General features: G+C 34.4%; 1 protein-coding gene across 1 annotated transcript in view; it reads right to left on the reverse strand.

Annotated features, from left to right (window-relative positions):
* The window catches only part of RYR3 (ryanodine receptor 3), a 252,124-nt gene that overhangs the window by 25,620 nt on the left and 214,147 nt on the right, over positions 1-12,357 (reverse strand). Inside the window, exons 74-88 of the mRNA XM_052782467.1 lie at positions 11,660-11,756; positions 9,957-10,066; positions 9,051-9,102; positions 8,305-8,358; positions 7,939-8,038; positions 7,616-7,695; positions 7,272-7,348; positions 5,604-5,677; positions 5,345-5,362; positions 4,777-4,857; positions 4,279-4,367; positions 3,751-3,879; positions 3,294-3,398; positions 2,045-2,126; positions 399-1,723 (exon numbers count right to left, since the gene is read on the reverse strand). Of these exons, the coding sequence (XP_052638427.1) occupies positions 399-1,723; positions 2,045-2,126; positions 3,294-3,398; positions 3,751-3,879; positions 4,279-4,367; positions 4,777-4,857; positions 5,345-5,362; positions 5,604-5,677; positions 7,272-7,348; positions 7,616-7,695; positions 7,939-8,038; positions 8,305-8,358; positions 9,051-9,102; positions 9,957-10,066; positions 11,660-11,756 (2,473 nt within the window). The remainder of the gene's footprint in view (positions 1-398; positions 1,724-2,044; positions 2,127-3,293; positions 3,399-3,750; positions 3,880-4,278; positions 4,368-4,776; positions 4,858-5,344; positions 5,363-5,603; positions 5,678-7,271; positions 7,349-7,615; positions 7,696-7,938; positions 8,039-8,304; positions 8,359-9,050; positions 9,103-9,956; positions 10,067-11,659; positions 11,757-12,357) is intronic.

Genomic DNA, 12,357 nt, shown 5'->3' on the forward strand with positions numbered 1-12,357 from the left:
GAAGAAAGACAATAATGATAAGGCATTATTATGGAGAAAGTAGATTGTAAGAGTAATTGAAAAATACTGTGAAAAAATGGGGTATGCAGAATAAACAAGACTGTAAACCATTTAAAGCAAAAACTGGGCCTAGAAATGGGCTATCAATTTTTGTTTTGAATAAAGTCCAAATGAACAATAACAATAATTTACTTCAGTGAAATCTAAACACATTGGGCTGAATTTTTCTGCCACAAACTCTCCTGTTTGTTTTTAAAAGAGTATGGGTTATGAAGTATGTTCTTATTGAGAACATTTATTAATTAGTTAACTGACAAATAATTGTTACTAATAGAAAATTCAGTAATATATTTGTATTATTATTTTCTGCAAAGAAATACAATATCTCTTTAACATACCTGTAATCCTTTTTTCTTACGAACTGTGTTTTCCAAAGACGACTGGGTATCAGTACCAAGGATTTCTGCAATATCTCCAAGTCCAGCATCATGACCATGTTTTGAGCCACCTTCTTTCTTTGTATGAATGCCAAAAATGTCTGAGATGATGTCAGTTTCTCCCTTTTCACCCTTCACAAACTGCACAAGTTCAGCTCTGATGCCATGTTCAGCGCCTTCAGCTTTTTCTGCTTCCATAACATCATCATGGATTCCAAACTGTGTTGGGTCAGGCATGTCCCCTAATATTTTAGTAACTTTAATGTTCTTGGCTCCTTCAACCAGGCCACCCCCAAATACAGTGCTCCAAAGAATCTGGAAAATTCCCCACACTATAGTAAAGAACAGTTGGAACATCCCTACAAATAGGATCCAGAAAAAGGAGAAAAACACTTTCACCATCTCTTTTACTGTCATCTTTCTAACTTTCCTGTATTGTTTTCTTAGGTTCTTTACAGTGGCCATTTTAAAAAAGTTGGCAACATTCTTCTTCACTGCAACACAAGCCATTGCAAAAGCTGAAGCAGATTCCAGGGACTTTTCTTCTTCTTCATCATCTCCAATATCCACTACATAACAAGGCTCTGCCTCTTCCTCTTCCTCAGGCCTCTCAGATGAATCCGTTTCAGAGATCTGGGATGCTAACTGCATTTCAAAGATTGTGTCTTCACAGAAATTCACAAAGAGTTCCATTTTTTCTTGCTCTCCACCTTCATTTACAACATCAAATATGAACTGCCTTTTGGATTCCTTCACCTGTGGCTTCTCCCACTGCATTCTACTGGATTCACTGATTTCAAAGTAAACTCTTTCTATTTTCTTGGCTCCACCCATTATTTCAATACGGCCAAGGTATGGTTCAAAGTAATTAAGAACACTTTCTGCAGGTTCAAGTAAGCTCTGAAGGCGTGAATCATTAGGCATGTGCTCCGAAAGGTTTGTTAGCAATACTGCTACATTAAATCCAATGTCTTTGGCTGGTTCATGGAATCTTTCCACAAAATCAACATAGTTAAACATATCATTTTCATCAGCTTCTGCACAGGATAGTAGGAATTCAATCTCTGACTGTATGTATTGTTTTTGAGCCTCCATTGATTTCTGGAATTCCTTCTTTGAAATGATGCCTTTACCGTCAGGGTCATGCTCTTTGAAAGCATCTGAGTTAGTCAGATCTTTTAACTTGAGGAACATGTCAAAGAACTTCAAAATCATTTCTACATTGCTAGATGATTCTACAAGCGTGTCTACCATTTGTTTTCCAATAGTTCCATTTACAACGTTACCTAAGTAGTGTGTAAAAACAGGAAGTTATTTGGCATTGTTACATTTTGAATAAATAAATAAATTTCATATTCATGCTACGAACAGAACAAAAACGTTCTTAAATCTTTGTAATTTTTCTTTCAACATGCTTTTCTGTAGCAGCCCTCTTTTTCATGACTATGTATATTCCAGAATAATTATTAAATAACTATGAAATAGTTTTTTTCCTGGCATTACATAAAGGCAATTAACAAACTGTTTAGAAAGATTAACATAATTGTTGTACTTTACATTATGAAGCTGAGATAATTGTATTGACCATAAAGAAAAATAGGTCCAACCTTCAAGCAGTGACAAGAGCATCACTACCATATCCTTTAGCAGATCTAGCAGTTCTTTAAGCAATTCAATCTGAGCAGAGTCCTGTAAAAAAAAAAAAGGGGGGGGGGAGCATAAGGTTGTTTTTTCTTTGTATTTATCTGGAAAACTAAATATACTTGGAAAAAAAACATATGCAGGATGGTCATCTAAATGTAGTTCACATTCTTCAGTAACATTTCATTGTCATTTTATTATGATTACTATCAGATGTCTTATACAATATGAGGGTAACATACTACAGCAGAGGTATTAATACCATAAAGATAAGCTTTAATAAAGCATTAAGGAATACCGAAGTACAGATAAGGGACAGCAGAAACTCACAAAATTGATTACTCCATAGATCTGGTAGTATTAATCTCAGAAAGAATCCATCCTTTCTCACTTCACAGGGAATATTTAAGGGCATAATGCATTACCACTCAAACAGAACTAGAACTGTTTAGTTCAACTACAGAACATAGTAAGTCTAACATGGATTTGTGACTAACATTAAGGACCTAAAAACTGTTCAGTATCCTCAAAATTCTGGTATACTTCTGTAGGGTGGGAAGAAATCTTTTAAGTAAGTCAGAGGGTAGCAGAGACACTGAGTAAGAGTGAGGAAATGACTCTCTGCACTGTTGCATTGAGCACCCAGTGTCTTGACTCTACGGGTCTATTAAGCAGAAGTCGCAAAAGAACATAGAAGCCTGAAACTGTGAAGAGGGGTGGGACTCCACAATGCCCTGCACAGTAAAATGAATACCGCCTGTTGCCCTCCTGCTCAGTGCCTGTGATGAATTAACTGGACAAGTTGACTGATTGTCACATTCCCTCTCTCTTTGAATTGTTCCCAGCTTTTCTCTTGCCCTACTTAGCTGTAGCATGGGAACCATGCTTTTAACGGTGCTTCTGCTCTGACAGATCATCAGGTTTTGGCAACAGGGAGGAAGGGACCAAATTGCCATCTTCATTATCAGAAACGTATAATTGAGTTGGAAGCAGTGAGTTTGATATTAGAAAAGATGAGTGCACACTGATGATTAATGCTAAAAGGAGTGATATGAAGATGCTAGTCCTGAGACTCAGTCGTGGACCTCTACATTACAGTAGGCCCATGCACAACCAATGAGTATCAGCACATTAACTGCTTTACAGCTTTCAACATTCACTTGACTGTAATTTATAAACACATGTAAAGAAGGATTACTTGACTACTGAAAATACCTGTGAAAGTTTCATCTGCATATTGGCAAAGACATGAAGAAAGCCAACAACTGCATCCCACAGCCTACTATGAGCCAGACTCTGTTGATTACCTATGCAAGGGCCCTAAAAAAATTAAAACACATTTTTTATTTATATAAAATAAACAAAACAAAACAATTTGTTTTCCTAAGATTTCTCCCTGAAAAAATAAAAAAAAGAAACTTCAGGCTTCCATGAAGCTACGTGAGAAAGCTTCCCAAGGTCTCTTTGGTATCTAGTGCATAAATACTAGATTGTATCACGTTAAATATGCAGCCATTCACATGTTTTAATATTAACTTTACACTGGACCAGTGATTCCATCAAAATTAAGAAAAATAAAGCCAAAGTATTTACAACTTTATGATAGGACATGATCAGGCCATGTTATCATAGAACTTCACTGTTAGTACCTCGAGCAAAACATTTTGTTTACCTGGATGTATTCTGTAAGGGAATTGAATATTTGTTTGGTGACAGCCAAAGCTTTAGAGAAGTTACGTTGTCCTGATTCATCAATGATATCCTTTCCTGAATAGTACCAATAGAAGTCACTGATTGATTCCTAAGAAAAAAACAACGTTATATTTTCTGATTTTGGATTCTGTATGCAGTATTTACTGCCTGCATTTGTATCACCAAAAGTTGAATCATCAGCAGATGAAATTTAGTATTTCTGTGTCAATCTATTTCTCATGACAATAACTTTTTGCATTTTTATCTAACCATGCTCCCTGCAGAACTTAACAATAAAATAAATTAACAAACATCTGGTTTTACACAGAATTCTGAAAGATCGTCTATTTTAAAAGGAAAGAAGGATGAAATAAATTAAATCGCAATTCTTTATTTTAGATATCCTTGAAGAGAGGATTTTCACATTTGATTCCAGTAAAATGTGAATTTATAAAAAGGAAGGCAAGGCAAATATATTACACTCCATTTTCCTCTGTTTTTTCCTCACCTGAAGACGCAAGAGATAGTCAACTGTACTAATGATAATATTCACTGTTGTGGTGTTGCCCATCTGAGTACGTAGGTAATTTTGAAAATCTGAAATAAGTAGTGATTTGTGCTTGGTTAGTATATATAGGAATAAAAAATACAAAGTTAATTTCATCTTTTCATGGAGACATGGAGAATACCTTCTTTTTAAGTACCTTGTTGGGTACAGATGCTTATGTGGTGGAAATTGAACTACAGTAGATCGCAGTGTAAATACAACTGAACTGTTATCCACATGACTTGGAATAGGCTTTACTATTAACAATTGGCATAAAAACTGAAATTACATTAAGACTTAAAAATTCAAATTGAACTCCGCAATTCAAATTGTTGGCATGCCAGTTTCCCCTCAGAAAACTAAATGAATTAGAGGAAAAAACCCATTAGAATCAGTTCTATTGAACTCTAAGAACAGACCCATCACACATTTTCCCCCAAATTAATTTAGTTCACTTACCATTGTTATGCCCTTCACAGAGCAGTTGTAAAAATCTAAATAGATCTCGAGTAAATTCATCGTGTTGCAACACTTTTTCACCTTTAAAATATATAAATACAATGATTACGTGACAACTGTTACGATTAAATATGCAGAACACATAATTTTACAGCAACCTTTAAAACTGGAATTCTAATAAAAAACAGTATTATAAAAGCATTAAAGCAATTTAAAAGAAACAGACTGATAATAATGAAAAGAAAAACTGAGACAGAAAAAGCAAAGCCAAAACAGTTAGCGCTCCAATGCATCCATGGTTAAAGAAAAAAAAGAAGAAAAAAAAAAAAGAAAGCAACAGGATATATACCTAATAAGTAAATGGTTAGTCATAACTAAAATCATGCCTTAAATATGAAAGACACTTCTTTAATAAGCATCAAACTGTTTATCCAAGCTGAACACAACCTGCTGCAGACCATAAAGCTAAACCTAAAGATATCTGGGAAGATGCAATGAAAGATTTCCCTCTGTATTTGCAACACATATTTGCAACAATAGTATCAAAAACTAATAAACCCAAACATACCACGCTCACGAACGATGACTGTGGATCAAAGAAAAATAACAGAATACAGGATAAGAATATTGGAAGTTACAATGTTTTTCTTAAAAATTATTGCTAAAGATTTTGTAAATATAAAACATATTCAGAACTCAAAGCCTAGAATTACTTATAGTAAGTTTATCAACAGAAACCTCAAGCCGCAGTAAATAACAGTTCTAGTTAAAGAAGGAAGCACAAATAATATCTTAAGCACTACTGGAATCTATTTCATTCTACTTACGAGTTCCTTCTTCAGTAACCATCCCCAGGCCTTCTGCTTTATTTTGTCTCTCAAATGCATTCAAGTCAAGAACACTTATATTGAAAAAAAAACAAAACAGGAAAAAGTACTATAGTACACAATAGAAAACTATTTTCTTCTAGGAAATCTCTGGAGGCCTTCAACAACTAGTCTTGACCCACTGTGACATGCACTGCCTCATAATTTATTTGATATGAATATTAACTAAAAGAGCTTGGGATGAAAATAAGGGTTCAGTGTCCATTTCTTAAAAGAAATGAGTCTCAAGTCAGGTCTCATCACTTACCTAACTTCACTTCCAGTAACGTCATTCATGGTTTCATGTATAAATGAAAAGTGGAAAAGGAACCTGAAGTATTACTCTTTATATTGACTTAAACCTGCCTGCCAAAAGGACATTATTGCAGTTATTTCTCACTCACACTGTTTTCCACTAAGTTATGACTATTATTTCTATTATACTGTTACTGTATATATTATGCATTATTATGTTACTCAGAAGACATATATGGAATCAGAGATTCCATATCTTCCAAGGTCAAAATACACAGATATCTGAATTTTCTTTTGCTAACTTGGCATAGCCCAGCATGTGGAACAGCAGAAGATGATTCTTCTCACCACGCAGTCAGAATACTTTCATTCAAACCGTCCAAATATAATTCTATGATCATCTAATTTTTTCAGTTAACAGCGATGCAGTCACATATTCGGGTACCTAGCGACATCGTTAAAACCAAAAGCATTTTTTAAAGCATCATTTTCATGCTCTTATCAGTGTTGAAGTCATTTTATCAAAATCTTTTTTAATGAAGTCCTGAATGATACACATACATGATTGGTAATATCATCTCTGCAGGTCTTGTTTGAGCAAGTCCTTTCTAAATTTTTCTACATAAATGGAAAAATTACACAATAGATGTTATTTAATTAGGCTGCAACTACTCAGCAATAATTTCTGCAATGCAGGTCACCATTCCTTCCACATTTTTCCTGTCTTCATACAGCTTCTCCACTTCTAATTCCCAGTCTACTCCTTCAGAACCCTTCTGTTGCTTTGAAAGGCTGAGAAAAGGAGGTTGCCTACTGTAAGAGTAAGCAGAAACACCAACAGTTTTCCACCTTCTTTATGCGAGTCCTTTACCTTCTAATTTGAACTTCTGGTTTATCAAGGAAATGGACTACTATAGTCTCACACATGGCATCTCTAACGAACCTAATACATATGCAGAGGATCCAGATGAAGAGACAGAGATTATGTAACTCGTTAAGAGATGTGCAGAAACTGCAAGCTTAATAAAGCTCCACTGGCCTGTCTCTCCTTCAGTGATGGCTTTTCTCCATCCTTAGAACCACCCAGACAGAAAACCTGAGGGATCTGGGACCAGTAAAAGAGCCATTACATTTTACTTTTCTGCGTCTCCAAACTAAGCCTTCAAAGGCATACACAGTCTTTGCTTTATTTTCTCCTTTGGAAGAATACTCTAAAAGATTAACAATGCTATTTCTCTAATCACAGAAATTTCCCACAGGAGTTCTACAATCTGTGACTCCTGTGATTTAAATCTAACAAATCCACCTGCACTGAACAATAAGCCAGAAACCTCAATAAAACTGAAACTGTAATAATATGATTTCTGCTTTTACCTGCAGGACTGCATCAAGCCAGAGAGACTTTGAAAAAATCCAGCATCCTTTTTCTCCTTCAGGTAGTCTAGCATTTTCTAGAGGGTATACATTTTGGGGGGAAAAAAAAAAAAATCTGTATTAAAATTATATGGAATTAACAACTTCCTGAATGACCATTCCAAATGCAAATCACTGGTGAGCAATGGTATCATGGTTATTGTACCAAAGATACCCTGATACTTCTTCACTGTTTAGCTTAAAATTAAATGCACTAAAATAAAAACACAACACAACACTAAAATACTCAAAATTACTTGCCTCCTTTATACAAACAAGACTCACAGTAGTTAGAAAAGCATTACCTGTTGAACTATGGTATTCCCACCATTTAGAATAGCAATACCAAGTTTTAGTGTTTCAACAACCATGGGTCCTGGATGACCTGTCAAAACAAGGGTATGGTAATTAAAACTTGCAATTATGAACTATTCAATCAGAAAAGCAGTCTGGAAATTTTACCTAGTATAGTTGTAATTGACATGTATATGGTATATAATGAGGCAAAATAAAAGCTGTATATGATATACATTTCATAGGTGTAATGACATAATACACTATATATATGTACAGCATTATACATGATATGTATATCGTGTACTTTTATTAATACTTCACAGAACATTACCTTTGCTTGCACTAATCATCTGAAGGACCATCTCAGCAGCTCCACGATCATGCAAGCGAGCTTGCTGATAGAGAGTTCTCTGTTTTTCCATTTCTTTCTCCTGGGTTTGGGAACAAAAATGAGAACAGAATACAGACTGTAACTGATTCAGGAAAAATAGGAAGATGAGAAATCCGAAATTGTTGAAGGCCATAATCCATGGGTTGTTTGATTCCAAAACTTCAGAACACACTGTCTTTCTTTTATATGAATGACCTAGTAAACCAGCTCAATATACACTGTGTTATTCTTGAATTTATTCTAGTGGACATATTTAAAATACTTGCACATTAGGCGATGAGAAAGAAATGTTATTTAAACTCTCACCTCAAATGTCTTTTCTTTTTCTTCTTCTTCCTCTTCTTCCTCCTCCTGACAGCTCTTTTTATGTTAGAAACAGAAGTCACAAGATTTTGCTTAGGAAACATAATGCCTATTTTTACTACAGTATTTCTACAAAAACATCCAAAGAATTTTTTTCAAGCAATAATTAAAGGCATTAAGAAGACTTAAAATCCCTGTAATCGTAAATATTTGTGCTCATCCACACTAAGAATCTGATATTCCCTAATGTATGAGTACTTCAGGGTATTCATCCAACTACATACACACCCTGTAACTGCAGACTATATGTTCTTGTGTCATATCTCTATTTATATCCATAATATTTATCTTCAGAGTCAAACTCTCCTCATGTGTCAGCTGTAATCAATATGTTGCAAAAACTGTCAACTTATTTTTGACAGACTTCAAATATTAACTCCATAATAGTTATCCAAAGAATAAAGATAACTAACATGTTAAGACTGCTCATGAGTTAATCCTGTACAAAACGAAGTGCCAAGTGATATCAACAGGATTGCACCTACTGGAATTTTGTAATATTATTTTAATGTAGGAAATTTCTCATTTTATATATAACTCTGAACAGCATTTGCTTCACTGAAAACATAGAAATTACTAGTATCAAGCAGTCCATGTAAGAAACAGAAGGAAAAGGTTTAAAAAGCATCTATAATTAATGGGAAGTACCTGAGTGGAGTGAGGGATGGAGCTTGAAATTATATATTTACCTTTGCCATCATGGCGGAATAGGCAATATATAAAGGATCATCTTCTAGTTTGCTATAAAGAGTAAAAAATATTTAAAATTATTTTATGATGTAGTAATAAAAAGATGTCATACTCCTACTAATATTTAAACACCATCTTTATTAAAGGGTATTTTATTAAAGCAGATACACATATCTACTTGAAATGCTACTACACTTGAAAATCATATTATAAATGTATTTTCTTATCTCAAACCAAGTCTCTGTAACTTTTTAATTAAACAACTTAGAAGTATATTTGGACACGCAACTTAGTCATGTTGGATAAGTAAGGATCACTGGCTGTTGCAAGGGCAGAAAGGTATTATGGAGATATAAGTGAGAGTAATTATAACTGTCAGATGGCAAGATTATGTTAGTCATACAGAAAAAGTATACGAAGCACTGGAGTACTCTACTCATACAAAATACATATTCTAATCAACAGTCTAAATTCCAAACAGAAACTGGCACTGAAAGAGATTCATGCTAATCATCAGTGGAACCTTTTCTGACATACTGAATAAAATGTAATGAATACCAACAACAAGAACACACATCTATTACCAGCAGAGAACAGGGGAGGGTACTCTGAATGAACCAGCAGTTCTTGTAGACTTTATGTTTCTATAAGAATTCATGCTTGGTTATTTCTGTATTGGGTATTTACCAAGCTTTTAAAATGTCAAAAATAGTCAATATTTGTCTCAATATAAGGGTTATACTGAGTTTAAATACATGAAAACTTTAATGAAACTGAGACACAAAAAAAGTATTCACCACGCACAATAATGAACTGCAGTTGGGTTAAATCACTTCTGTAATGTTACCAGAAAACCAATTACTGTGTGCTTTTACTCAACATGCTTTTCAACACAGCTTTTTTACCTTCTCTCTGTGAGAGCACTGCGACTAAAATAGAGGATGATCTGATGAAGTGGATCAGGCTGTTTTTTCTCAGTCTCTTCCTCTTCCTCTTCCTCTTTTTTTGGAGGTGTCTGTCTCAAGATTTATATCAGAATATACAAATTAAGCTTCATGAATAAGAAAAAAGTTGAGTAATTAAGCTTAGGAAAGGATTTCAGTAATTTTATTCTGTCCAATTTGTATTAACTTCCAATATTCATCATATTCAGCAGCTTACAGTATAACCTGCAACATTATGTGCCTGTATGACTCAGAAGGAGTTAGAGTTATCTGTTATTCATATTTGATAGTAGTATCAGTAGTTTCTCATTTGCAAGGTATTGAGAATGAGACAGTGAAAATCTTAGGGAAGCCTTATTCAGCAGAAATTATGTGTTTCCAGTGGACCAGAATTGAAAGAAAGTCCCAGCTCAACTATTTAGCAGGATAATTATTGGTAAATGTAACTATTTTTAATAATATCATCTGATACATCCTATTCACACTACTGTTGGCTACAATACTTTCATATATCATTTCTAGGTAATCTTGATTCAACAAATGTAAGGACTGCTCTTGTTGTCAACTTCAAACATTTTTTGGCAGGTTGAAATATAACATACCCAGCACTGGCAAAAGAGCAGCGTATCACATTTACCTTACTTGTGTTATCACCCCTTTGTAGGGTTTGTAATTATTGTAGAATTATTGTAATTATAGTAATACTTGTAATTACAGAAGTTCAATTGACTTCTCTAGTAAATCTGAAAGAATTGTAATCACTGTTTTGATTAATGGCCTCATTCCTTCCTTTAGAAAGGAGCAACAAGCTCAAAGACTGTGACCACATAGTTGTCCAGAGTATGAGAAGAATATATTAGCTGTAAATTTGAAAAATCATACAACCTTCTATACCAGTGGGTCTTTAAAAAGCACAACATGACTGCTTTTGCTAACGCTGAAGCACCTCCGGATAGAGCTTCATGTGATCCATGAAGCTATATATTCATTTTCATGGTGTTTAGATACTATGGAGATAAGGCCCTTGGAAGTATTTTAGACAGAAGTATTTTAGACAAACTGACTACAGAGAGGGAAAAGAAAAAGCAGTAGGCTTTCTGAATCAATATTCAGTAACAAAATGCTGAAGTTTACCGATCACTTTTATCAAGTACAGATATAAACTAAATTTTTGCTGAATATGGCTGCATATATTTACTTCTCCTTATGATGTATCAACAAGAAAACAGCAAAATTAATTTGTATTAAAGCTGAAAATGTTAAAATTAAATATTATGCATCAACAAAAATTTTAAAAAGGGGAAAAGGATCAATTGTGTCAAGCTTTAAAAAACCAGTAAATAAAATATAGGAACATAGGAATTACCATAATGACAAAAATAGTCTGACAGTTCATCTAATCCATTTCTCTTCCCAAGAATGAGTATCATATAGTTTGTCTGAAGGCATAAACCACCTTAAAGCACTTCAGTGTGCATCACAGGACGAATGGCTTTTTGACCACAGCAGAAAATGACCTTATGCCCTGAAGCATAAGGATTAATATTTTATAAGTTTATGCATATGCATACAGTACACAAAAATTAAATGTAGGTTATAATAGGTACATAAAATATACATTAAAGTGGGCACTGAAAAATATGCCCAATTATGTCAGTACTTACAGCCAAATCCTGAACTAGTTTCTCCTCAAATGAATATTCCTCTGTTTCTATCCAATAGTTCTGATAGCCATGGAGGAAGAGGTTAATAGAACGGTGCCTGGGGGGGGTTGTGAGAGTGAGATCAAGAGGGGTAACGGAACATAGTATAACAGCTCAGGTGGTTAATGATTAGTAAGGATAAGTATTTGTACAATTCTGATCCTCTGATTGGTCAGTGAAACAAAATGCAAAACATAACTAACATTCAGTGACAAACCTGCATGTGCTTTTGAACATTCTTACTTTTTTTTTTTATACACCTATGTATACATTACTCTTTGTTTTGAAGACTTTGGGAGTGCTAATATACATCACACATGAAACCGCAGGACTGGAACCTTAATGCAAGCATGGGAAAAATACACACTTAAACAGACTGAGAATGAGTGGGTGGGATTTACACCTACAAGATGTAAATCTAGTTTACTAGTTTTAGGACATTGAGACAGCAGAAGTTGGCTATCAACACCAAAATAATTATCAAGTGCTTTCCAGCATGTTATCTGCACACGATCATTGCCTTCTTCCACACAGGGAACCCTAACCTCAGCTTCTTTTCTTTCAGTTCCAAATCAGGGCTGTATTAATGTGTCCTCAAAGAAGCTGGATTAGAAATACACAAAACCTGCTCTAGAAAATGACCAATTTTAGAAAAAACT

The sequence above is a fragment of the Harpia harpyja genome, chromosome 3, assembly GCF_026419915.1.
Source record: "Harpia harpyja isolate bHarHar1 chromosome 3, bHarHar1 primary haplotype, whole genome shotgun sequence".
NCBI classification, from domain to species: Eukaryota; Metazoa; Chordata; class Aves; order Accipitriformes; family Accipitridae; genus Harpia; species Harpia harpyja.